The sequence below is a fragment of the Copadichromis virginalis genome, linkage group LG10, assembly GCF_057382275.1.
Source record: "Copadichromis virginalis isolate Kocher_CV1m ecotype Utaka linkage group LG10, C_Virginalis_male_GT1.1, whole genome shotgun sequence".
Lineage (NCBI taxonomy): Eukaryota > Metazoa > Chordata > Actinopteri > Cichliformes > Cichlidae > Copadichromis > Copadichromis virginalis.
Genome location: NC_140627.1, coordinates 26566651 through 26593761, shown reverse-complemented (window position 1 = coordinate 26593761; position 27111 = coordinate 26566651). Strand labels below are relative to the sequence as shown.

General features: G+C 41.7%; 1 protein-coding gene across 1 annotated transcript; it reads left to right on the top strand.

Annotated features, from left to right (window-relative positions):
• Positions 1 to 97: 97 nt before the first annotated feature.
• On the top strand, positions 98 to 27024 carry mybbp1a (MYB binding protein (P160) 1a). The gene is made up of 27 exons (XM_085470890.1): positions 98 to 322; positions 907 to 1002; positions 4261 to 4344; positions 4427 to 4501; positions 4761 to 4868; positions 4964 to 5154; positions 5335 to 5502; positions 6000 to 6117; positions 6555 to 6844; positions 6956 to 7066; positions 7151 to 7276; positions 7394 to 7600; positions 7688 to 7796; positions 7895 to 7982; positions 8595 to 8752; positions 9637 to 9759; positions 9949 to 10131; positions 10890 to 11063; positions 11182 to 11339; positions 13051 to 13185; positions 13301 to 13370; positions 16523 to 16654; positions 16735 to 16803; positions 19709 to 19822; positions 23418 to 23519; positions 23601 to 23725; positions 26198 to 27024. The coding sequence occupies exons 1-27, from the start codon at positions 146 to 148 to the stop codon at positions 26538 to 26540; spliced, it is 3834 nt and encodes a 1277-aa protein (XP_085327016.1). The 5' UTR covers positions 98 to 145; the 3' UTR covers positions 26541 to 27024.
• The last annotated feature ends 87 nt before the right edge of the window (positions 27025 to 27111 follow it).

Here is a 27111-nt window from a genome sequence, read left to right as displayed (position 1 = left end):
CCCTTCTGTGACTCGCTCAATAAAGTTTTTTCTTCTTAAAAAAAAAAACATGGCTGGTGAGTTGACCCGGATGTAGTTTCCGTGAGTGAGGCACGTGTTCCCCCTGCAGCAGCATGAGTTGAGGTGGTGGTGGCATTTGGAACAGATGTCTGTAGAGATGGTGGAGCTCTCAGTGAAGGCGGCGGAACCGCTCCGGCCCGCCGGTAACCTGCAGCAGAACCGGGTCTTCCTCGACTTCTTCTGGGACCTGGCCAAACCGGATCAAGAGGTCCGACTGAAGGCGGTGGAAAACCTGATACAGTACCTAAAAACCAACAACAAGGTGAGGCAGACTGCGATCGGTGTCACTGAGAGACGGAGCGTGGTCCCGCTGCACATGTACTCCTCAGAAGTTTTCCACTAGTAGTTTTAGAAGTAGTAGTTGTACACATAGTGTCGTATGGAGAGGTGGAGATGTTTTCATATGTAACTGATTATATGACTGGATATCATACAGGATGTCATTGGCACACTGAAGTATTTCAAGTATCAAGAATTTAAATACTCATATAACAGTTTCAGGCCTATATTATTAACATAAGGCACTATTACCGTAACTACCTACTTTATCAAAACTTGTTAAAATACCTTGTATACAGTATAAGAATCAAAACATTAAATAAAATTACTTAAAAATATAGTAAATCTTTTCTTACCGTACTGCAAGCAGAAATACTGTAAAGCACAGTAAAGTATTTTACTGTCAAGGGTCAAGGATGAAGCATAAAGAGTGCACTTATAAAAATGTCTGAGGTTTAGTATGTAGTATTTCTTGTATAAGTATATTCCAGCATATATATGATTCCACACAGTGTTAAAGTGTCTGTAGTTTCAAAGTTTTAAATCATCTTTCTTCATGTTTTGCAGGAGGATGAGTTGGAATACACCTTTAAAAGGCTGGTGGATGGACTGGCTCACACACGGGAGACTGCGAGACCTGGGTTCAGCCTCGCTCTGGGGCAGGTGAGTGGAGTTTATCCCCATCTATCTTTGTCTGCAGCCCTGCCTCTGCGCACACATCCACAGCTTCAGCCACATCTCTTTGTTTCAGGGTTGGGGGTAATAAACACAGTGCAGGAGTTCAACACTACTTTTAATAACAAAAATCCTCTTTATTTATCTTCATAAGTGATAAAAATTCCTGGATGTGGCTTTTATGTGCTAAGAGATGGTTGTGAGACCTGCTATGATGTATAGTTTGGAGACTTTGACTGACAAAACAATAGGAAGCTGAGTTGGAGGTGGCAGAACCAAAGATCAGAATCAGAATCAGAATCGTGTTTATTGGCCAAGTATATGTGCAGACACATACAGGGAATTTGGTTTCGGTAGATGGTGGCTCTCAAGCACAGCAATGTAAATCTCACACACACACCCACACACACACAAGTGTCTATATATACACATTACACATACATACACAAAGCTGTGTAAACCAACTATAAATAACGAATCTAAACTTATATACATAAAATACAGAAATGAATGAGGTGGAATGAATACTACAAAATGTACATAAGGTGCAGCTGCAGTGGGAGCAGTGTGACAGGTCAACTGTTAAGAAGGGAGATGGCGAGGGGAAAGAAACTGTTCCTGTGTCGGGTGGTCCTGGTCTGCAGGCTTCTGTACCGTCTGCCAGAGGGCAGCAGATCAAAAAGTCTGTGTGCAGGGTGTGAGGGGTCTGCGATGATTTTCCCTGCCCGTTTCCTGGTTCTTGAGAGGTACAGATCCTGGATGGAGGGCAGGGGGGTGCCGATGATCCTTTCTGCTGCCCGTACAGTCCGCTGCAGTCTGCTCCTGTCCTGTTTAGTGGCTGCTCCATACCAGACTGTGATGGAGGAGCACAGGACAGACTCAATGACCGCAGTGTAGAACTGGATCAGCAGCTCCTGTGGAAGACTGTACTTCCCCAGTTGTCTCAGGAAGTACATCCTCTGCTGGGTCTTTTTGAGGATGGAGTTGATGTTGGTCTCCCACTTCAGGTCCTGGGAGATGGTTGTACCCAGGAACTTGAAGGTCTTCACAGTTGACACAGGGCTGTCTGATATGGTGAGGGGGAGCAGAGTTGAGGGATGTCTCCTGAAGTCCACTGTCATCTCTACAGTCTTAAGAGTGTTCAGCTCCAGATTGTGCTGACTGCACCAGAGTACCAGCCGCTCAACTTCCTGCCGGTATGCAGACTCATCACCATCTTGAATGAGGCCAATGACAGTGGTGTCATCTGCAAACTTTAGGAGTTTGACAGCCGAGTTCTTGGAGGTGCAGTCGTTAGTGTAGAGGGAGAACAGTAGTGGTGAGAGGACACATCCTTGAGGGGCACCAATACTGAGGGACCGGGTTTCAGAGGTGATCTCCCCCAGCCTCACTTGTTGCTTTCTGTCTGTCAGGAAGCTGGTGATCCACTGACAGGTAGCTGGTGAGTTTGGAGGAAAGAAGTTCAGGCACAGTGGTGTTAAAAGCCGAACTAAAGTCCACAAACAGGACCCTGGCATAAGTTCCCGGGCGGTCAAGGTGTTGCAGGATGTAATGCAGCCCCATGTTCACTGCATCATCCACCGACCTGTTTGCCCGGTAGGCAAACTGCAGAGGGTCCAGCTGGTGGCCTGTAATGTCTTTCAGATGGGCTAACACCAGTCGTTCGAAGGATTTCATGACCACAGACGTCAAGGCGACAGGTCTGTAGTCATTCAGTCCTGTGATGGTGGGTTTCTTGGGAACAGGGATAATGGTGGAGCGTTTGAAGCAGGAGGGAACTTCACACAGCTCCAGGGATCTGTTGAAGATGCGAGTAAAGATGGGAGCCAGCTGTTCAGCACAGGTTTTGAGGCAGGAGGGAGAGACGCCGTCTGGTCCGGGGGCTTTCCTGGGCTTCTGTTTCTGGAATAGTCGGCTCACATCCTGAGTGTGTATTCTGAGTTTCCTGGAGGAGGAAAGGGGGGTGAAAGGTGTGGTGGAGGTCGTTGAGTCTGGATTGGAGAGGGTGGTGGTGGTCGTTGAGTCTGGATTGGGGAGGGTGGGGGTGGTAGTTGAGTCTTGATTGGGGAGGGGCAGGGTGAAGGGGGGAGAGGTGGAAGGTGTGTTGGGGGTCAATGTCTGAAGCAATGTCCCTGGGGAGGGGAGGGTGGGGGGTGGGAGTCTGTCCGTCTCAAACCTGCAATAGAAAGTGTTTAACTCGTTGGCCAGGTCTTTGTTTGCTTCAATAGTGGGTGGGGGGCGTCTGTAGCTGGTGATTTCCTGCAGGCCCCTCCACACTGACGCAGGGTCGTTGGCTGAGAGCCGTTCTTCCAGCTTCTGGGAGTAGATGCTTTTAGCTGCTTTGATCTCAAAGATGTTAAAGAGTTAGAGGGGTGACGCTGAGGTTGGTTTAGAGATGTAGAGAGGAAGGATAACAGATGTTTAATACGGAGCTGCCAGCCAGGAGGAAAAGAGGAAGACCAGAGAGCAGGTTTATGATGATGTGTAGATAAGGAAGACATTGCAGAGCGTTGGCACGACAGAGGAAGATGCTGGGGGGATGTTCAGATGATCTGCCGTGATGACCTTTAGATGTCAAAGATGAAGATGAGGAGAAAGAGGCAAATGTCACAGAAGTCACAGAAGCAGATGAAGAAGACAAAGAAGATAGAGACAAAGAGAGAGAAGCGATGATTTGTGTGTAAAAGACTTATACACACCTTTTTTTTGGCACATTTTTGTACGTACAAAAGTGTCACTATAAGCTTTGTATAGCAATAGGTTATGACATCAGCATGTACACATATACCTAATAAAGTGGTCAAGATGTGTTGCTGTTACTCTTCATTAAAGAGCAAATTCAAAAGTCTAAGGAGTAGATGTGATCATGTTAAAAGCTAACCAGTCAGCTGTAAAGCCCCGCTTTATATTCATCTTAAATTAGGGTGGTAGCCAGAAGTTTCCAGGGTGTCATTACGTACACTGGAATTTGTTTTTCCCCCTTGTCAAACATGGACATACCTCCTCAATGAATCATCCTTTGCTTTCTGTCTAGCATGGACAGTCTCCCTTTATTTGTGTATCACCTTCTGTACAGCGTCATGCAATTTAAAGTGCTAGTTTTGCCTTATTTTAAGATGAGTATTGAACTGAATATATTGGTCCTAATGTGGGTTTTGAAGTGTGTACAAATGCTGTTTTGCTGCTAGTGTTAGGAAAGTGCTCTATAATAACTGAGCTAAGCAGTAAAGTTTCCCTTATTTTTAGGTTTTGAGTGCCTTTGAAGATGTCTCCCTGCAGAGTATACTCAACAGAATCAAAGAAAAGCACAACTTGCAAGGAGCTAAAAAGGTGAGTTTTGGGTGTTTGGTCTCTTTTAGCACCAAAATCGATGAATGCAATCTTTGAACTTGTTTCATCTTTTGTCTTTCAGAAATTTTCCAGAAATGCTATGTTTGGAAACGTGTTTGGTGTTCTTGCCCTTCATCAGTCCAACCGCCTCTCTAAGGTAAGTTTTCTCAGATTTTTAGCATACTTGGAAAAAAGTTTGCTGCATTAAAGAGGAGAATGTGCCTGAGACAATATACTGAGGATGCCTGCAAATATTTAAGGGATACCAATCGTGTCATCATCATCACTTTCAGATCTTTGTGCGGTTGTAAATTTCACGAGAGATTTAAGATCCAGGTGACAGAGGAGATCCAGGACAGCTGATGCTCTGTCAAATACGTTGTGGTCTCTGAGCTCTCTGTCTTGTTTCTGTGCAGGAGCCGCAGGTGGTGTTGGGATGTGTGCAGCTCCTGCAGAGCCTCAGTCAGCACAAACAACACCTGAAGGACCTACCCACCAAGACCATGATGGACATCCTCGCTGAGGTGACAGCTGCAGCCTAGTTACTGCTACAAAAATAGTGTTTTTCAACTATTTTCAGGGGTTTTCTGACTCTAGTGTATGTCATCCTGTCCATCAGGTCCCTGAGGAGGTGTTTGAGGAGGTCCTCATGGGAGCCCTGCAGACTGACCTGGAATCTGCTTTCAGGACTCCGGAGCAGCTGCAGCTGCTGCTGGTAGCTCTGCAGCGCTTCCCACAAACCCTCAAACCCAAGAAACTGAAGAAGTTGCTGGGCTCCTCCACCATCATCAACGCTGACAACATACCCAAGTAAGAAGCTTTCACAAACACGCACATCTTCTGCTGCTGATCTGAATGTTCATTTTAGCTTGCACTGCTCTGTGCTGGCTACACTACTGTAAGTGCATCCTATAATTATGCACCACTTTCCCCTTCTGGGTCTGCTAATCAGCAGCTTCTGACTGAACTGTCTAATCTGATGTCTGGCAGAATAACAGAAGTGTTGAAGACGGCAGCCCACGCTGTGAAGAAGGAGCGCATCCTCCCAGCAGTGGTCCTGGACCTCCTGAAGCTCTCTCTGAAGGAAGACAGCTTTGAGCTCTTCTGGAATAAAGCCATCACCGATGGCATGTTAAAGGAACAGCCGGGGCCAACTCAGTGAGTCCTGTCAGCTTTAGAGGGAGCCTGCAGCCCGTTGAACAGTTAGCCCTTTAAAATGAAGTAATTAAATATTGTTATGCTCACTGGAAATGGTTTTATCAGATGTGAACTAACTGTGGTAGACAACTGAGTGCTGCACTAGATGAAACAGCACTTTTTTAATACCACTGACTTCGTTATCCTGTATCAGACGTAAGTGCAGACATCTTCATGTCAGGAATTTAGCATGAAAATTAATAACTCAGCAGTTTGTGTTGATTTTAAAGTCAAACTTGGAGCAGGAGGGTGTAGGATTTAATCTGCAACAGCAAATCTGACACTATATTGTCGCTGTGTTTAGTGCTCACTTTGCTGCTTTGCTTTAGTAACACTTGACAGAGGTGGAGAGAGAGCACACCTGTTTCTGCAGGATTTACTCTTCTTTTTTCTTTGATTTGTCCTGTTTATTATGTCATTGTGCTCAGCCCTTCTGCTGCTTTCCCATCTGTGTCCAGTTACATGAGCTTCCGTCTGCTGGGCAGCACCCTCCCTCTGCTGTCCACAGCCCAGCTGAAGGACGTCTTGTCTGGAGAGGTGATGATGAACTATGGGGAACACGTAGTGTCTGCTCAGGTCAGTGCCACCGTCTAGACTTGACTATAAAGAACAGCTTCCACTCTTCAATGTCATCTAATGGGACGAGCTAATAAAATCTGCACACTAGAGGAGATTGCTTGCAATGCTTTCTGCTACAAGACCTGCTAAAATGAGCCTAGTGTTACTGTACTTGTAGTAATTTGTGTAGTAAAATGTGCCATGCCTATAATTCATAAAGTGAAAATTTCCCAGCAAATGACCTACAGTCTTTCACCAAACACAGAGGTCATGTGATCATTTTACTTTAGTTGACACCAAGCAGCAATATCACTGGTTTGTAAAGCACTGTATCACTTCCAGCTTGTTGATGAGGGTTTCTTTCCTGCAGAATCAGTGCCAAGTCACCATGTTAAAGCCGTGCTCACACATATTAAAGCTAATGTAGGTCCGCTTCCATCTTTTCTCACTCTTAGAAACCGGACCGCTTCAAGCTGGCCCCTGAGATGGACGTCTTTGTGTCGGACTTCTTGGAAGGCTGTCGGGACTCAGACAAACAGCTGGCAGTGATGGTGGGTTTCTCCTCCCTCACCAACAGAGGCTACCCCGTGGTGCCGTCGGTGTGGAAGGTGGTGCAGCACCTTCAGCCTGCAGCTCTGCAGGGCTATGTGGAATGGCTTAAGGACATATTCCTGCAGCCTCAGCTGGACAAGCTGCTGGACATCAGTACTCACAAGAAGAAGGACAGCAAGGGAGGACAAGATCAGTGAGTGCATCTGCTGTTGTTTTTGCTAGATCGTGCAGAGAATGTGTGCTGAACAGGGCAAAAGAGGCACGGAAAGTGGATGAATGCAACTTGTTGATTATCTTTCCTCAGGAAGGAGGAATCTGTATTCCGCCTGAGGAAGTGGATTGTTTCCCGGCTCGCCTCCATCATTGACAACCACCAGGTGAAGAAGCAAGAGGATCTCATCATGGATGTGGCCAGGTAAGACTTGTTTGAGCGCTGTGAAGTTCTTTGTTTGATGAAGAGGAGGTTATTCACTAGTGTTTCTTTATTTTTTTTCCCCAGGTTTGTCTTTTTCCATGCTTTCTTCAGCGCCAAGAAGGCCTCGGCCGACATCTCGGAGACAAAGACGAAGCTTTCTGTCCCAATCGACGATAAAACCAGAGCCGTGCTCGTTAATTCTTTCTTCGGGTGAGAATTGACATTTTCTCTGCAGCTTTTAAATATCACCCGCTTTATTTCTCTGATCTTTTTCTTCAAGAAAAATTGAGCTGTCATTCAGCTGTCTTCTGTTTTTCCGCTACCCAGACTTCTCCTGTCCATGCACCACATGCCGCTCACTGAGGATGCAACCGAAGGTGCAGCTGTCAGCCAAAAGCGGGTTCTGGGTGTGACGGCTGACGGCACCATGTGGATCTACCACCTGGTTCAGTACGCGCAAGCCCTGCTTAACCAGCCAAAACACGTCCAGAGCAGCCAGCCCTTCAGCCCTGAGCAGAGACAAGCCTGGGACAGGTAGGGAAGCTGGAATATGATGTAATCTTTACATTTAAAGGAGTTTTGCTTATTCACCTGTGCCATTTTTGATTTGTTTTCTTCCAGCATGCTGGAGTCTGTGGCAAACCTGAAGAAGAAGGCAAAGAAAAGCCAAACAGCAGAGAGCAGCGCGTTCCAGCAGCTCTTCCTATTGGTCGGCATGCACCTCTTCAAGGTACAGCATCCATCAGCTTGTTTACAGTTGGTTATTTGTACACATTAAACCTAAATTAGCTGAATAAGAGCAGCGTAGTAACACTTGTCTTCCCAAAGGCCCCTGAGGAGCTGCTGGACATCATGAAAGACCTGCAGAGCTGTATGGAGAAGGCTCAGGAGAAGAAGGCCAAAAAGAAAAAAGAAGGTCAGGCCTTGTGATAAAAAGCAGCAGCATCACGAAGCACATCTCTTTTCATATATATAAAGAAATGCTTGAGCATTTTTGGCAATGCCAGGAGTTATGAGAAGGTCAACATTGTTTTCATGTCTGTGCTTACCTTCCCACTGCTTCCTACACTCGAAGCAGCAGGACACAGACAACCTCGCTATGCCCAAACTTTTGAAATATGCCTCACAGAAAATGAAAGTGAGCAGAACAACCTAGAAATCCAAACATATTTTAGCGTCATATTTGACGGTCTGTAAGCTGTACCTTTTTTTTAAGGTAAGACTGAACTTCCGTATTTAAGTATCAGTAATTACTCCCGTTTTTGATCAAATTAATCAACTAAATTAATTCATACTCCCTGTAGAAATGTCCATGCAGTTGGTGGAGACCAAAAGCGAAGCTAAAAGCAGATTATTCGGCATAATTTTGTTCACCTTCTGCAGAATTTCTTAATAATCGGCTTATTCCAATTAAAATTAAAAGAATTTTGTGTTCTTAGCTTATTGTGCTTTCTCTTAGGAAGCCAGAGAATGAATAAGCGAGTGCTGCTTTTAAGTGTATGAATGTGTTGGATGTTTTGAAATGCAGCCACAGAACAGGAGGAGCCCGAGTGGGTGGAAGTGATGGTGGACATCTTGTTGTCGCTGCTCTCCCAGCAGAGCAGACATATCAGACAGGTGTGCAAGACGGTCTTCTCCTCCATCTGCCCCCACGTTACTGCAGCCGCCCTCACCGCCATCTTAGATGTAAGTAACACATACGGGGTCATTATCGGGATTCCCTGTAGACACTCATGAAATTAACATAAGTCAGGTTATCAGTGTAATGTAACTTTAACCAGAGCCTTTTATTAGTTAAGTTTTTTTTCTGTTCTTCTTTCATCACATGACCTAAATATGGCCACTTCTTTGTCATGTGACAAAGATACACCAAGTGTGCTGTGGGGTTTCTGCGTTTTTCAGGGTTTCCTGATGACACTTTTGGTTCATTCCACATTAACTGAGCAAATGCTTCCAATCTGACCATCTCCAATTCCCCTGAAAAAAAATTTCCAGGGTGGTGATACACATCTTAATAGGAAAACTGCCAGATTGCAGCTTTCTACTGTTATTAGTTTGCTCATAAAACCCCCAAATCAAAACATGTGTTTGCGATGAAGTTAGTGTGTTTTCACGCCTTTTCTGTGGAACCATTTTCAAACAGCTATTTAACTGTAGCTATTTATTTATGTAATAGCTACGTAGAGAACTAGATAAGCAATGTTATTCTAATTTTAGGCCAGATATCTATTTTCGGCTTTGATTACACAGACCTGAAGAAGTAAAGCCATGGAGCAAATTTATTTTATGCCTTTATCTATAAACACAACAGATTTCTGGTATTGGACGCTTTTTGTTTACGATTGTTTTGCACCTGTGCTATTGACCTGTGGAGGCTTTGGTTGCAGGTAAACAGCCTGTGTGAAGAGTAATGTGTTGGTTAGCCACGGCAATTTTTTATTTTTATTTTTTGTAAAATCTGCCTAAAATAATGAGTTTCCTGCTTAATTTTGCCAAACAGCCAAAAAAGGAATGCATCAGCGATTTCCGCACAAAGTCGGTGTTATTTGTAACAACAACATTTTGTGTAGGTTTTAGACCCAGAGAAGGATGACGAAGAGGACGCCGCTGTGGTTGTCGAAGATGACTCAAACGCAACACAAAAGAAGAAAACAAACGAGGAGGATGACGAGGAAGATGATGAGGAGATGGAGGTCAGTTGTTGTCAAACGCATTTTCTGTTATCAACCTTTTTCTGTCTTATGCACTGAATTCTACTCAAACATAAATTATTTATCTTTCACATGCCGATTGTTTCTATCTTTACGGTTACAGTTTATTCTTTTAGACACAAAATGTTGTTTATTTTAGTTATTCAGTTGTTGTTTTTTTGTTTTTTTCAGGATGACAAATCTGATGAATCTGATGATGATGATGATGATGATGATGACGACGACGAGGATGACGACTCTGAAGATGAAGCAATGGAGGAGGAGGAAGGGGAAGATGAGAAGATGGACGAGGAACCAGTGGACCAGAACTTCCGCATGGAGCTCATGAAGGTCCTCCAGCAGAAGAATGCTCTGGTGGGTGGTCAGGCTTTTCAGTTTGTCCGCTCCGATTTCAAATGAACTTTTAATACAAAGAGCCCACTAAGGCCGAGCAGAGGCTCATCACAGCAGCAGTGTTCATTAGGATTCACCAAAGTGTTCTGTGTAAAGACACCGTGGTCATTAAGTGCATTAATCTTTGTCATCCTGGGAGCAAATTTTATGTGCGTAAATAGAAAACGTGACCAAAATTAAAATTTCACAGCCGTTAAGTCAGCATCGTCCACAGTGCCAGCATGAAATCTACAAAAAAGCAAAATCCTGCAAATTAATATTCATCATACATCTTGTCATTAGTCCACCTCTCTCTTCATTAGAGATTAGGATGACGAGATTGTATTCCTCAGCACCACATTTTGGGCTGTATTTTGTAATGCCATCGTCATCCTTTAGCCTAAAGCAGGAAGATAAAATTGCAACAGAACGTCACCAGTAACTTGTTTAACAGCTAATTTTTAGAAAGATGCAATAAAAACTGAGCAAGTATTCTGTATTTTGTCTGCTGTTTAAGCTCTTTTAGCCCAACTTCAGTTGCAGCATAACTGCAAGCCTCTTTGCAACCCACCTCCCTCCCAGTTCCATTTATTAATTTTACTACATGTGTTTGAAGCTCAGCTAGAATAATTTAAGTTTAGGTGGAGCCTAACAGAAGATGTTTCACCTCAGAGACCTCAGGCTAGAGCTATAATTCAGTGCTTCAATGTCAAAGTAACACAGTTGTACTTCATATTCAGGCCACAGTGGAGGATGCCAGCAGTGATGAAGATCTGGATGATGAAGCCATGATGGAGCTGGATAAGAGTCTGTCAGCGCTGTTCTCAGAGCAGAAGAAAAAGCTCCAGGCCAAGAAGGATGAAAAGACAAAACTACAAAAGGAGAAGACGCTGGTCAGAGAGTTTAAGATCAAGGTAGCTTAAGCTCAGTCCTGTCAAACACATCTTTAACCCAGCACAGCATGACACTAAGAGGAGAGACGGCGAGAAGTAAAATACAGACCTTTCTCATCCCATTGTTTTGCTCTTGTAGGTGTTGGACCTGATTGAAGTGTTTGTGGCACGGCAGGCTGGCAGCCCTCTCGTCCTCGGCTTGGTTGAGCCTCTGCTCGCCATTATCGAGCGAGGAATGAGCTCCGGCAGTGACCAGCAGGAGCAGGACTTCCTCCGCCGGACAGCAGACATATTCAGGTAAACACATGTGAGCTGTGGACTGAGCTGACTGTTAGTGTCATAATTAATTTTAAATCTTTAGTGTTGCGATTTATGTCTCATGTTTAATTTGAAATGTTCACGTCAGCGTTTTTATCCACTGGAGATCAACTACAAAACACTTTTGCTTGTATTACTTCATTTTATTTATTGCAATTTGTAAAATTTCAAGTTCAAAGCTGGTGATTTGAGTGTATTTGGAGAAACTGAGAGACAATTTATAAATCCATAGATGGCAGGAATTTCAGAGGATAATAGCTTATGTTCTTTCAACAGTGGCTATTGCTGCTTTTGAACGTTTAGTTTCTCTAACTGTATTAGATCTCTGACGTGGGCAGAGCAAATCAGTTTGGAGGAACAATTTTACAATAACAGACTTTATGAACATCAGTGGGGTAAATTTCAATTTAATCTGCTGAATTAGACAAAACAGATTTTCTCAAATTAATAAAATTTACTTTATTGCTCTGGGGTTTCAGATGGCTTCCAAACCCACCACCACACACAGAATTAATAGGGTGTGCATACATCCACTTCTTACCCTACCCTGCTAAGCAGTAGGTTGAAGGTTTCAGGTACCCAGCTTGTATCTAAAAGACAAGGTGATAGATTTTAACATGGCCCAAGCTCATGTCTTTGAATCTAAGTACTAAGTTCAGGTCAGTCAGGGTTTCAGCCCTCTGTGTGTTTGTCTTTGAACCCTGTTCTGAACTGACATGGCTGCTCGAGCCCTCCTGCAAAACTGCAGTTACAGCACTCATTGGATTGACCAATACTCAGATGGGAAAGTGATCTAAGGAGATATGTGGATTTACAGAAGTTGGGTAGGTCTTCTGGAGCCTTTTTTTTTAAACTGTAGATTAAGTACAAGTTATTCTTATGTTTCACCAATTTGCCAACGTATGGAAGAAGATCCAAACTGCATCATCCTCAGATGAGAGGAAATTGGTTAGGATGTTCAGGAACGACCCAGGAAATGTTTTATGGTCAGATGAGATAAAGATCGAGCTGTTTGGCCAAAATGACAAGAGATATCTTTGGAGGAGTAAAGGTGAGGCTTTAGAAATCTACCACTGTACCAAGCATGGTGTAGGTCTGCTCTGTGGCTGTTTTGCTGCCAGTGTTACTGGAATGGTGGAGTAATGAAGGAGGACTAGCGGTACCTTAAAATTCAGTTTCACCTCAAATGAACAGCTGGGTTGAAACTCGAACACATTTGTGTGTTCCAACAAGGCAGTGCACCCAAAAACACATTAAAACTGGTTTTGGAATAAATAAAGCAGGCTAACATTAAGTTTCTCGAACAGCCTTCACTGGTTTTGTCAACTCGGCCACAAAGCCAGGAAACCAACAAAGGTGCATCTGGTTGATGCGCACCTCTCATCAAAGGGACATTGAACCACATATTTCTGGGTGTATGTATAAGTTTGACCAAATTAATCATATTAAATTCAAATTCCCTGTTGTTTTCGAAGTCATTAAAGATGTAGGCTGCACAATCATCTGAATAAAAAATAAAAACAGTTCAAAGGGGAAAAAATTGCCATGACGTTCATGCCCATGACGAGTACGTGTAAACTTCTGACCACAACTGTAAGTCGGATAAGCTGTTAAGAAAGTGGATGAATGGATGAGTAATGACAGCTTCCCCTGAGGTCCTCCTGAGTGTTTGATGTCTCTGTTTTTATAGGAACCACCTGTGCAGGTCCAAGGTTTACTGCAGGACTGCCGGTGACAGACAGGGGGAGCTCCATGACCTGCTGGAGAAGCTGGTCACCAAATCCCAGAAGCTGTCTGACTCCTCAGTCTCCCTTTACTACTTCAGGTACAGCAGTGATGTTTTTTTACGGAGCTGAAGAGAAGATGATGTGACACTACCGTATTTCTAAATGTGTGAGAAGAGTTATTTTTGCCTTAAGTGTGTTGTTTTCTCCCTGCAGTGCTTCTCTGTATGTGGTGAAAGTGCTGCGAGGAGCCCCTCCTGCTGAGACCACAGAGGAGCAGGCCGACGTATGTTCACACACAAGTACACAGACACACACACTAATTTCAGCCATCATGTTTACCTGCTTGCAGGGGGTTGCCTGTCTAGATCAGAATGTGTACGTTTTGTTTTTTTGTGTTTTTTCTTCCAGTTTTACCCAAAACAAGTCACATAAAGGACAGGACAGGCTTTCTTTTTTTTTTTTTTTTTTTGCTTGTAGGTCACACAGTTGGTCAGTAGACAGATGGTAATTAAACATTTACACAACAGGCAGGTACTGTTCTTATGTTTTCTCTCATGTTGTGCTCAGCTGTGCACCAGATTCCAGGTCTGTTTCTGGACTTTACTGGGTTAGAGGAGTGTCCTGGATAACTCGGCCCCCTTTTGACCAGATTATTCTCTCGTCCTTGAACGAACTTTTGTCCTTACTCACTTCTTAGTATTTTCTGTTTTTCTCAACTTTTAAGATAAGAAGATAAGAATAAACTTTATTTTCCCACGTGGGAAAATTTTTTTTGGACAAACAGTGCTAAACATAGCAGCATTCCCACAATAAATCCCATAATATGACACCAGCAAACATTCGATTACACGATGATGTGGCTCCAGAGCTTTTAAATTGGGCTAAGTCCTATTTAAAAGTGCAATAGATGCTGGGAGGAAAGAGAGCTTATAGCGGTTTGTTTTATAGCCGCTTGCTTTGTACTGTTTCCCTGAGGGTAATAGCTCGTGCCGTGAAAAAGGATACAGGAGGGATCATTAACCATTTTATGCGCCTGATGAATGACAATTTTTGTTCCTATGTTGTCTGGAAACATTTGTTTCCTGTGATTTTCATGGCAGTTTTTACCAGTTCAGTTTTAATTTTACTGTAAATAAGCCATACCAGCCATTACTATTTAGGATGTACTAAAGTTAGCATTAATGTAGAAAGTTTTCTTCTTCTACTTGTTTGCCCGTCTGTGGTCCAGTTTTGAGTTACTTTCAGTTTCCTCGATTCTCCATTTTTTACTTGCTTTCTCGGCCAGTGGGGCACTCTTTCCTCTTGCCACTTCCACAGTTACTGCTTTTATTCTACCATCCATTATTTCAGCTACCTTAGGGAATCTACTGATAGCTACAGAGAAGACGAAAGCACTTTTCTTCTTCCTGTTTTGGTTGTGCAGTCAAGCCTTAATTATCCCAAGAGAGCTAATACCCAGCAGGAGAAAAGCACGAACATGAGCCCTACAGAAAGCCAATATTAATGCCAGCGCTGTCTGTGCTAACTGTAGCGATGACATCATGAAATCAGTGACTGCTTGATAACAATAAGTTAAATCCAAACAACTTGTCTATATTGATTTTAATTAAGAAAATGATCTGTTAATAATGAAATGAGTCCTGTGAATCCTCAGTTTAATGACAGGCTGATTGGTGGTGGTGTGGTGGTGGGGGGCATTCACCAGATGTTCCATGCACGTCGCCAGCGTTGCGTGATGCTGCTGCTGTCAGATGTTTTCATAAGACTTGTTATTAAAAGTGTATTGACAAAGATTCCTTAAATAAGCTTCTGTTCCAGCAGACAGTTTGGGATTTGTTTGTCCCAGTTTTGACATATCTGTCTCTTCACGCCTCCACACCAGTGAGTGGATGTTCTTTTTCCACAAATAGTGTTACCGTTAATCTGTTTGGGGTTTTTTTGCCTTTTATTTTAAATAATGGCTCTTCTCTCTTCAAATATTCAAGCAGACATGACAGTAGTCAAGTTTCAATCTAAATGATGTGCAAATATCTGTTAAAACATGCAAATGAAAGTGTGTTTCTGTTTGTTTGTGCCTGTACACTGAAATACTGCTGGTCCTAATTCTAACATCCTCAGCGCTCAGAACTCGGGGGGCACCTCTGTTCTCTGTTCTCTGTGTTTTGATTTTTTTTTTTTCTGACATCATTTTATACACCACATTTTTCACCTCACAACTTTTTCCTCACATTTATACCCAAAGTGAAAATTATAGTTGTTCTTAGCAACTAATTAAGAAAAGAAATTAATTACCTACTAACTAACTAACTACTAACTAATCACCTTTTCTAAAGCACTCAGAAAATAGTCTTAATTGAAGCCATTAATCACATTTTTTATTAAACAAATATTATTTTGCTGAGTGTGGCTAATGTTAGCCGCGGTAGCACTGGCAGATTTCTTTTCTTGCAGATTTCCCTCCACAGACCTGTGCACAATGTAGTTACTCATATTCAAGTAGGCAGCCTACGCACAGCTGCTCATAATCAAGATCAAAGTACTGCAAAGCTGCTTCAGTTAGTCGTGCTGTCATGTCTTTAAGTCTTGCTTGCATACAAATTCCTGTCATGGAGAGAGGTGTCTGGCGGCAAGTGGCTACATGAAACAGTTGACTGCTTTTCATTAGATGCACCTGGACAACTGCTAGGATCAGAGTGGGGGGAGAAAGGCAGTTTAAGTGACTTTGAATGTGGCATCATTGTGGGTATGAGTATTCCACAAACTGCTGATCTGCTGGGATTTTCCCACATACCCATCTTATTGATTGCCTTATTTATGTCAATAGATCAGGGGGAAATGGCCAGAGTACTTCAAGCTGATAGTAAGGCAGCTGTAACTCAAATAACCACTCGTTACAACCTAGATATGCAGAAGAGCATCTCTGATACTGCAGCAGAAGACCACACCAGGAGCTTCTCTCTTCAGCTGCTAACTGAGGCTAATATTCGCACTGCCTTACCTAAATTAGGCAATCAAAGATTAGAAAAAAGTTGCCTGGTCTGATGAGTCTGGATTTCTGATGCAGCATTAATTTCAAACTTGTTTCTTGAACTCAGTGAGTTCACTGTACTCGGCTGACAAATATTGAGCAACTGTGTGATGCTCTCATATCAAAACGACTAAAATGTAATGTTTCCAGCACCTTGTTTGATCTACGCCATGAAGAATTAAAGCAGTGCTCAAAGCAAAAGGAGCTCCAACCCTGTACTAGAAAGTGTTTGTAGTAGCAAGAGTAGCAGCGATCGTCTACTTGAATAATCGCATGCTTTCCCAGTAAAAACACAAATGGCTAACTGGAATCCAGCCATGACTAATTTTATTATTTAGGCTTGTTCTTTTTGCTTTAAATTAGCATCTGAACCCCGATATCTGCTGTTTGCTATTTGATGTGTGCAGCTGAAGTTCATGGGTAATGTCGACGTGGATCGGGTCTCCACTATCTTCAGAGATGCTCTGTGCTCCTTCATGAGCCGGAGGAAGAGCCCACTCACTGCTCAGATGTTCATCGACTTATTCGTCAGATTCCCCGTGAGTAAAAACGCACACCTCCGTCCGAGTGCAGCCGCTCGCCTCTGAAGCAGTAACTGACACCTGTGTGTTATTTGCAGGTTTTATGCGTGAAACTGTTGGACACAGCAGTGCAGAACATCACATCTGGAGTCAGAGAACATCAGCAGGTAAAAAGTTTTAAACCCCCCAATTTTGTTTGTTTTGTTTTTTGTTTTTGTTGTTTACTATAGGAACAGTTAAGCAGCCTAATCCTAAATGACAAACATGAAAGAGTTCTCTTCTCCCATCATGCCATGGGAATAAAACTGAAAGATGATATCATTTACTAACTGATTGAGAACTTAAGATCATCTTCACTTTGGGAAAACTCCCACATGAGCAAGTTAAACAATTAGAGCACATATGGCTCATATGGTGCTGTCTGCTAGAGTAAAGTTTCAAATAAAGCTGTGATGCCCAGTCCTCGGTTGGTGTGTCACTCTGAATAAGTAGACCTGTTCATGAGTTTGGATCCTTGACTTATTGTACCATATGGTGTTTCAATATTAAAACATAGCACTGGTGATATTCTGTATTTATTATATTGTCAACAGATTCCATAAAAGCAATAAAGTCAACTGTTTTTAGTAGCTCCCTGCTTTTCCTCCTTTAATGAGATATAAAACTAAAAAATAGCTCACAAATATTTATAATAAATAAAGACTGAAACAGCTGGGAGCAAACTGCACTTTTTTGGCAAGCATTAATTTACATTTATCGCTCTACTAAGTATTTACAGCAGCAGGACAGCATGTCCATGCACATTAACAAGCATGTGACATCACAAATCATTTTAATACACCGACAGACTCTATACCATATAGGGTTTACTTGCTTTATAATAAATGTATTGCTGGTTTTGCTCCTAGAGTATCACCAGAGTTATCCTTTAAAGAGTTTCCTTTAAGGATAAGAGAAGTATAGTGACAACGTAGCTGTAAAACAGTGATTTAACTAGAAAATGACATAAGCGTAACCTTACTTTTATATAGGAATATATCCAGAATACAATCAGCTGGCAACCAGTTGAGTCAGGCCCCTATTGCAAACGGACTCACTACAGACAAGTTGCACTCATCAGTGGAGACTGCCAACATGCTGCCGTCAATCTGTCTGCATTTATATGAGACGCCAGCGGTTATGTGAGAAATTAGCTGCATGTTTTTTTGGTTTTTTTGTCCCGTGTTCTGTCTTTTACCCCCAACCGATCACGGCAGATGGCCGCCCGTCCCTGAGCCCGCTTCTGACGAAGGTTTCTTCCTGTTAAAAGGGACTTTTTCCTTCCCACTGTCGACAAGTTGTTGCTCCAAGGGGGGTCTCTCAGTATGATTTTAGGGTCTCTACCTTGCAATATAAAGCCCCTTGAGGCAACTGTTGATCTGATTTGGCACTATTTCAAAACAGTTGAACTGAATTGAAAGTTATTTTGTTAAACTTCACCAGTCTGTCTGCATCAGACTGCAATTGTTTGGAGACAGATTATCTCCCACCAAGCAACCAGCGCAGTCGCCCTGCAATCCAAATTTGTCCCCCAGAAGTTGACGGTGTTGCACGCTTGACCTTTGATGACCAGTTGGTTGCCGCAAAGTACTTGCAGTCATTTTCCAACAGGAAAAAAATTCAAGCAACTGAGCCATCATCCAAATTTATGCATTTTACTTATTTGTCATGTCAAAATGTTTTTTTTTTTCCATTAACACATTTTTTTTAGAACAACAATAACAAAGTAATCGAAAGAGAAACACAACAGCAATCTGCTTTTGTTCATCAACTTACTGTCTGCATCCTAAGAGATTAAAAAAACAAACAAACCAAAAAACAACAACCTCAGACTTAATGTTATTTGCTGGCAATTTTTCCCATTTACACACCTTTGTCCACTCCTGTTTTCATTTCATTCATTCGTTTATTTGTTCATTTTCAGGCACAACAAATACCTATATTGAACATAAAATACACAAAACAAAAAACAAAAATTGCCTGAAAAAGGAGTGGGACGAAGAAAACTTATTAAATCCCACCCCTATACTCACTCATCAACAAAAAAAACAATAAACTTCCCGCAGCTACGCCCATCATTGCATACAGACCCATCAACAGCCCCGGGCAGATACAAGCATCTAAGCGGCAGCTCGCAAACAACAATTAGAGCCTTCATAACTGAATACAGAATATATAAATTATAAATTGCATTACCACAGGTAACAGGCAGTAATAACTACAAGTAACAAACACACATACATATACATACATATATATCTACACACACAAGTACATATATGTACATACATACGCACACTTTTTTATTTTTTATTTTATTTTGGAATCCATACCAGCAATGGTAAGAGGACAGACATTATAGAGCACACTAAAAACCATCATTGAGTATACTGTGACCAGACCAACTGTTTGTAGAGAAATTTAAATCTATGAATATTTTTGCATTGTTTCAGTTGTAAACTCAGACTGTTCCAGATTTTCACACCACATACAGACACACAAAAGCCTTTACGGGTTGTTTGAGTTCTGGGTAATTTGAATTCTCCAAAGCCTCTCACATTATAAACCTTTTTTCGAATTTCAAATCTAGTTTGTAAATTTGCCGGTAAAAGTTTAGTAAAAGCTTTATACAAAATTATGGATGTATTGTAATTAACCAGATCCTGGAATTTAAGTAACTTTGCCCGAAGAAAGAATTTGTGAGTATGATCTAGATAACCAGCCTTGTGAATAATACATTTCTCAGAAATGTGTTTCTGTGGCGTCTGACACATTTAAAATAAACTAAAAAACATTTCAGCATGTTTATTCTTATCTCGAAATGAGATGAGGTGAGATTTTTCTGTTAGCATTGTGTCTGAGCTGCCTTTTATTCCATGGACACATTATAAAAAATCATAAATGCTAATTTTTGATTAAAGTGCTCAATTTAACTTTAAATTCTTTGTCTTACTTGCTTCATTTTGTGTGTGTGTGTGTGTGTGTGTGTGTGTGTGTGTGTGTGTGTGTGTGTGTGTGTGTGTGTGTGTTCAGGGTCAAGCGTGTGTGTTGGTGTTGCGGGCGATGCAAAGCAGGGAGGTTCAGCAGCAGCTGAGCGGCCCTCAGTGGACCGAGCTCTGCGAGAAGGTCAAAGGTCAGCTGGCAGCGGTGAGTCAACACACCTCTGCATTATAGCCAGTGCTCAGGTGGTAGAGCGAGTTATCCACTAATCACACAGATAGCGATTTGATCTTCTGCCCCTCACATGACAAAGCCTCCCCAGGCAAGACACTGAACCCGATGGCAGGCCTTTTCCCTCATTTAAATTCTGTAAACCTCTGCTTGTGGAACTGATTGAAAGTCATTTTTCCTTGAGTATAGCAGCATGAGACCATAGCTGCACATCATGTCCTCACTGTAAGTAGAGGCATTCATACACCAGCATGCTTCAGGCTTGTTTGCATTTTTATTATATTATTCCAGAAGGTTTATGAGATTGCATCGTCCTGTGATAAATGATGATTAGAGCCGCTGCTCTTCTCGCTGTCCTCTGTGTGTCCTCCAGAGAGTGGAGGGTGAAGACATGCCTAATTGCATGCTTCTGCAGGTCTTCTGCAAATAACCCCACCTCCTGTCTTTTTCCTCCCAGACCAAACGACACGACCAGCTGTACTACTTTAGAAACTTAGTCGTGAAAAAAAGTGTTTTCAAAGAAATTGCACATAAATCCTAGCTTTTCTCTTCCATCAAGAATTATTTATCATATAATAACAATATTTCAAAAATGCAGGTGTAGGCTTTCATTTATCCAACTCAGCTGTTCCTCTGTTTTAATATTTATAAGTAATGTTTAAACATTTATGGTAATATGTAATGGAACATGATATAGTTGTACTCAAATATAAGTGTCTATTAAATTAAAAACCTCTGCAATCTGTTCTTGGAGGCTTTTATTTTGATAGATAGTAAAGTACTGGAGCAAACATTAAAATGTCCTTTTGGGTGTTTACATTTACATTATAATGTGTTTTAAATAGGGGTGGGCGGTATAAACGGTATACGGTAGAAACGATATAAATTTGGCCAACGGTAGAGATTTTGACTATACCGCTCTACCGCGATAGAGCATGTTGATGGTGTCATCATCAAGCTGCGCCTGTTTTGGTCGAAAGCATTGCAGCGGCTACAAACAACATCGTCTGCAAATTATGCCGGGCGGCAGTAATAGCAAAGAGACGAAGCACTTTTGGAATATGGGGAAAGCCGAAACCTGAGCTTCCTCCACTTCCCTACCATTGATTCATTAATGCTGAATTCTCTGGCAGCTGCTCTATTCCTGTGTTGGTGCAGTATATTAATGACTAACCTCATATTGTGGATGGATTATCTCAGTTGTTTTCCTAACTGAAGTTTGGTCCGTTTGTAGCATCCTGACATGTGATTGCATTTGTCCCTAACCACCAGAAACTCTCACGTTAACTTTCATCGAGTGGAAAAATATTAGCGCTCATCCTCCAGCTTCACTGTGCTAATGTTATGCTAACATAGCTGTGTCGCTAGCGATCACGTAGCACATCATTATAAACCAGCTAGCCCAACTTCACTAACCTTACAAACGTCACTGCTGTTTAGTTTCCTGTCTTCATTTATGTTGGAAGTGATAGCAGAGCTGTATGTTTGAATTTTTTCAGAAATCTCTCAGTCAGAACATGCTATATCATACTTAGGTAACTAGCGAAATTAGCGAGCTAACTTCCTGCTAGCTTCTAACTCCTTTAAGTGTAATAAATTCTGTTTTTATGGATGCCTGGATGTTAAACTTCATAGTTACACCTGGTAAAACAGCAATGCTGATCGTTTTATTAAAGATGAAAGAATTTAGACAATTTTTTTTAACTGTCAGTGATGCTGCAGTGTTCGTTTGACTTTGGGAGTTTAGGACCCAGATTACTCCGAGATTTATGAGCGCCTTAGTCCGACAAATACGGCAATAATGACGGCCCCCTTGCATGTTCTACAAAAAAATGTGTCTGACGGACAAATTCCAATTTCACATCACTGAAGTGGCACCATTTTTACAAACTAATTCTGGTTCATCAGTTTCACTCAATGATCCGCTTTCTCCCTTCTCATTCTCCGTTGCCGTCATGCTTTTTCGGCCGTGTGCGTATGAAAACGAAGGCACTGGCACTCGCCTTTTACCCACATTCTATCGCGATATTCCATTTTCTTATCGTTGCCTAACATTGTACCGGTATTACCATGTTATAATATGGCCCAGCCCTAACTGGTAGCATGAGAAGGTCCCCGCTCACCTTCCAGTTCCACCTCCATCTGTATGAAGGGATAGGCAGTGACATGTAGCCAGACTGAGTGTAGCAGAAGTGTTCAGTGCAGCTGTCCAGATGAAGTCAGGTCAAAATGTTTTCGAGTTGTTTCATCTAATTCAGATTGATTCCCTTTATGTCCTCAGATGTCAGTTATAGATCTGATTTTTAAAGGCCAGATGGACTCAAAGAAAATCTTGAGCAGAATGTATCGTTTATTCAATGCACAGCTCACCAGTGTAGTATCTTTAAATTAAATAGGAAACTGGGGAAAACATCCCAGATTCAATTTGGCAAAAAAAAAAAAAAAGTCATAAAGAGGATATATACGTCTTCAGCATGCCTTTGACATGCAGTAATGGAGTTTAAAGTTGCACATGGTCTTTATTGGTCAGGTTATCAGAAATGCAGATAGACCTGGATGCTACGTGTGACGAATGCAGATGGGCCAGAGCTGCACTGTTACATATGTTGGCTATGTACAAAGCTACATAGATCCCATTAGATATCTCTCTTACTGTGAGCGTGTTATGAATGTGATGTCTTCTCTGTTTTCTTTCTAGATGAAAAGGACTCTTTGTCTCTAACATTTGGCCATTAGAGACGTTATGTGTCATATTCATTTAGAAAAGATCAGATTCACCATTAGACGATCTGCTGGGAAATTATATCCTACCATTTATATCCTTTGTTGGAGGTATTGCAGCGGCTATTATTAACACGCAACCACAATGTCGTTATTGTACGTGAGGTTTGCAACAAAATGACCACTTATTTTTATATATTACTCGATGACGTCTGATTATGTTTATATCCTTCATCTGGTACTCTAAGGGGGAGGTGGGGGGAGGTTTGAGATCCAGTTGGTTTCTATAGTCTGTACTGTGTTTTGTTGTGGCAGAAATGGAATAAAAAGACAGTTTAGAGTTGAGAAACTAAAGAGAGAACTTAAAGTGGAGCTATTATGTTTTCCCCTCTATTTCTGCCCAATATAATGGTAGATACTCCTATTAATCATGGCTGGAGTTCAAATACTGAAGCCATGTGCAAGTGAGCCAAATACTCACTTTCAGACTGGGGTTTTTTTTCCCACTATTGGATCCAAGAGAGTGGATCTAATATAAAATGGTCCTCTCAGGTACACCGCTCTGATTGTGAGCAGCCCCTTCATTCATCATTATCTGAAAGGAAAAAGGTCCCAGAGTATAGTGTATATATGTGATTAGCTCATGTTTTAAATAAACACAGGAGACATGGTTAAGATAATGCTGACTGATTAGGTTCATCTTCACCTACCAAGAGGTTTAAATCAGCGGCCATAAACAGTAGTTACATAATGGGCCAAGCTGTCAAATCAGAAGCAAATGAAAACAGCAGGATCAGGCGTTAAGGCCAACATGGACATGAGTCTAATCCCATTATCATCATCTTTCTAGAGTCTTCGACAAGTTGGTCATGCTGAGAGCAAGGTGGTGAAGGAGAAGGCGGTGAAAACTCTGGAGCTCTGCCAGTTTATAGTCAAGCACGTTCACCAGCAGGTAGGTTTGCATGGAGTGTTGAGATGAGAAGAAGCAGGTAAAGTGTTTCCAGTTTCTGACTCTGTTGCATGCTATGTGTAGAAGCTGTCTGTGGATTTGGAGCCCCTCCAGCAGGTCCTGCAGTCCCTGACCAGCGTGATTGCTTTCAAGAAGACCGGCAAGCTGGAAGACACCTACTGGGCTGTGATGAAACACTTTGGAGTAACGTGAGTTATTTCGGCATCTCTGAAATGAAGAGCTATAGAGGTGATTCTTGTGCAGAAATCAGATTAAAGGAAGAAATCAGGTTTGTGCAAAGTCCTTGTGTCCGTGCAGCAAGTGAGTAATCAGATTTCCTCGCCCACACACACCAGTTTGGTGCCAGGGGTCGCTTATTTTAACTCGTATTAATGAAGCTCAATGTAAGGGTATGTTCTCGATCCTCGTTTCTTCTGTTAAATGCTACGCATGGGTGCCAGGAGCTCACAAGTATAAATCACACCATGCTTGGGTGCATATTGTAATCCTCAGGCTTTTACTTAATAGCTGCCAACCCCCAAGAAGGACTCAGTGGGAAAGATCGGTGCACTAAGTCGTATTTCTGGAGTTTTTTAATGTTTGCAGACTTTCTCAACCTGTAATACTGACACGTATTAAACAGCACAGATTCATTCAGTGGCAGAGATTTTTTTTTAATGATGGACATCCTTGCGATGATTTTGCTTCTGCACTGATTATAGGAGTTCTGATTTATGGGTCGTCTTGTTGATAAATGGCAAAAATCTTCCCTTGTTTAAGATGAACTGATAACATTTTGGTGTTTGAAGGTCTAGCTGACTGTAACCTCACAAAACCTTTCTGCAAACCATCGTTTCCTTTCATATGCTGATTACTTTAAAGTTTCGGGGATCCAACTTTTTCAATTTGGATCCTCATATTGATAGCTCAGCTTATCTACCGATGACCGAGTACTGATCCGGTATCAAATAAAGGCTCAAATAACAGTTGCTTTCCTGACTTTAAAACAAAAGTCAAAGCGGCTTTCAGCTACTCCATTATTCACAAATGGTCGTCACAGCGGGTAGCTCTGCATGTTTGATTTGACACTGAATTTGCACCAGATGCTCTTCCTGATGTGACCCCCCCACCTACTATCTCTGTTGGGAGATAAATGCATGAAAGTGTAAAAATAATGCATGCATGCATGTATGCATTATTATTCACCAAATGTATCTTGACTCCTGAGTATCTCCTGCATTCTGCTCTTAATCATGGTTGCAGTAGTTCTCTTCCTTATTGTGTGGAGTGGAGCAGACATGAAACAAGTCGCTTTACACTTAAGACAGCAGGATAAGGAAAGCAGTGTGGTATGCTTCCTCCAAGCTATGTTAGCTCTCCTTCTATCAGCCAGCAGCCACTGCTGCTGAATAGTAAGCACAGCAAATAACACTGAAATAAATGGATCATGTTGCTAGCCATCCACAATCTAAATTTCTGAGTCTGTATAAGATTGATATTCAGTTCAAATGCCCAGATTGGAAAAGATGGTAAAGTAAAAACTCATATTCATTTATTAATATACCCCAGTATCGTTTGATGTGATTTAAAGCTCTATTTTCAAATGTCTTTAAAGGCATTTGAAGGTACAAATGTTTTATTTGATAGCATAAAAAATGAGAATGACCAGCATTATTGGAAAAAAAAGGAAAGAACAAAACACTTTTACACAGAGACGGGGAGAGAGAAATCACTTTTCCACTTTCAGATGATGAGCATACGCATTTCTCTCTGCCATTATGAAACCCTTTGACTGAGTAATAGAAACACTATTTCCTGTCTGAGCGATAAGACACTATTCTTTTCTACACCTTGAGCCAAGTATCCACTTTTTTTCTTTTTTTTCTTTTTGCTCAAAGGGAATATCCAGTATTGATTAAATAAACCTCCATCTGTTCTATATCTCCTCGGGTTTTTCTGGATGTAAAAAAGCCAGCCTGTGATGGTATTTAATATCCAAAGATCCAATCTAGGACAAAGAAGTTGAGCCTTTCTTTTGTGTGCTGCAGGTATAAATGACTTGCTGTAATTTCTGCTAGAATAAAATGTAAAAATAAATGGGAAGTCATAACTAGGAAGGATTTTGAAGTGTTAGTAGTAGCAGCATTTTATCAAGGACGAATGTTAAGTGTCTTCTCGTTCTTTGGATTAGATTGTTCTGAATTTTGTTCATGTCCATTAGAAGTTCCTGCCTCAGTTCCATAATCCTCACATACTGAGTAAAGGACATTTAAAGGACAAACTGTTCTGAAGTTTTAAGTTTGGGGTAGTTAATCTGTGTTTTAATAGAGTTTCAAATTGATTGATGATTCAGTTTTCGGTGCTTTGATTACGATGCTCAGGAGGTAGAGCAGTTTGACTGCAAATCGGAGGATCAGTGGTTCGATCCCTGGGTACTCCAGCCCACACCTCAAGGTGTCTTAAAGAAAGATGCCGAATGTTGCACTCCATAAATTCATTAGCATACTTAATGTGTGTTTATGTAGTGCTTTTCTAGTCCTGCTGACGACAGTTTAAACAACGAGTCACATTTAACCGTAGATTCATACAGCACTTTATTTACATAAACAAATTATTTCTTGACCACAGCAGTTGTTTTTTTAAAAATAAAATCTGTCATGTTGACCTTGTGTGTGTTGCAGGAAACCTAAAGCTGAAAAAACGAAGCCTGAGAAGGAGACAGAACAAGAGTCGGGCCCCGCAAAGAAGAAGGGTTTTCTGCCAGAAACCAAAAAACGTAAGAAGCGCAATAAGCCTGTTTTGGAGCCGGCAGCAGGCAACACGGCCTCCACAGATAAACCAGGGACGGAGAAAGGACAAGGCAAAAAGAAGCAAGACAAGAAAAATAAACAGAAACGACCCAATGGTGGCGCGACAGCATCACAGCCCAACCCAGCCAAAAAGAGTAAAACGGAGTCTGAGAGCAAAGCAGCCAAGAAGAAGAAGAAGCCCAAACAGAAGAAAGAGGGAGGAGGGCAGATGTAATGTGGAGACTCCTATTTAAATGGACACAGAAACGTTTTTGTAATTTCCTTTGAAGACGCTTTGTTTTCGTCTTTCTCTGGTTCTCACATCTTTCTATGTCAAATTACGAGGCTTTTAATGTGTGGGAAGTGAATTAAGAAAGACTATATTTTTCCCAGTATATGACTGCTGTTATGAGAAAAATAAATGTGATGTTTCCTCCTGGAAGTTAATCAACTTGGCCTCCACTTCAGAACAGTTATGTAGTTTTGTTATTCGGGTATGTAAAATGTTAAAAAGAAACCGCAAGGACTTGTGTGAAAAACATGAAAGCATGGATCCATCATGCATTGGATCAAAAGTTCAGGCTTGAGGTGTTGGTGTAATGTTTTTGGAGCTCCTGATTACTGGCTGAGCTACAAACCAGTTGTATACTGGAAAGTCATGGGCTTATGAAATAATCTTAAACCTGTAAAATTTTTATAAAAGTATGTTGAGAATGGAATTTTGACATCTCATTGCCTTTTTTTCATTAATATGATGAGGTTGTTGGCAAATGGTTAACTCATCCTACTCTTATGGACCCCCACTG

What these genes read in the sequence shown, in the direction of transcription:
- mybbp1a (XM_085470890.1), top strand. Translation starts at nt 146, where the DNA reads ATGTCTGTAGAGATGGTGGAGCTCTCAGTGAAGGCGGCGGAACCGCTC. An exon ending in TCAGCCTCGCTCTGGGGCAG is followed by an intron (nt 1,003 to 4,260) that starts GTGAGTGGAGTT and finishes CCTTATTTTTAG; the next exon opens with GTTTTGAGTGCCTTTGAAGA. An exon ending in TCAAGCACGTTCACCAGCAG is followed by an intron (nt 23,520 to 23,600) that starts GTAGGTTTGCAT and finishes TGCTATGTGTAG; the next exon opens with AAGCTGTCTGTGGATTTGGA.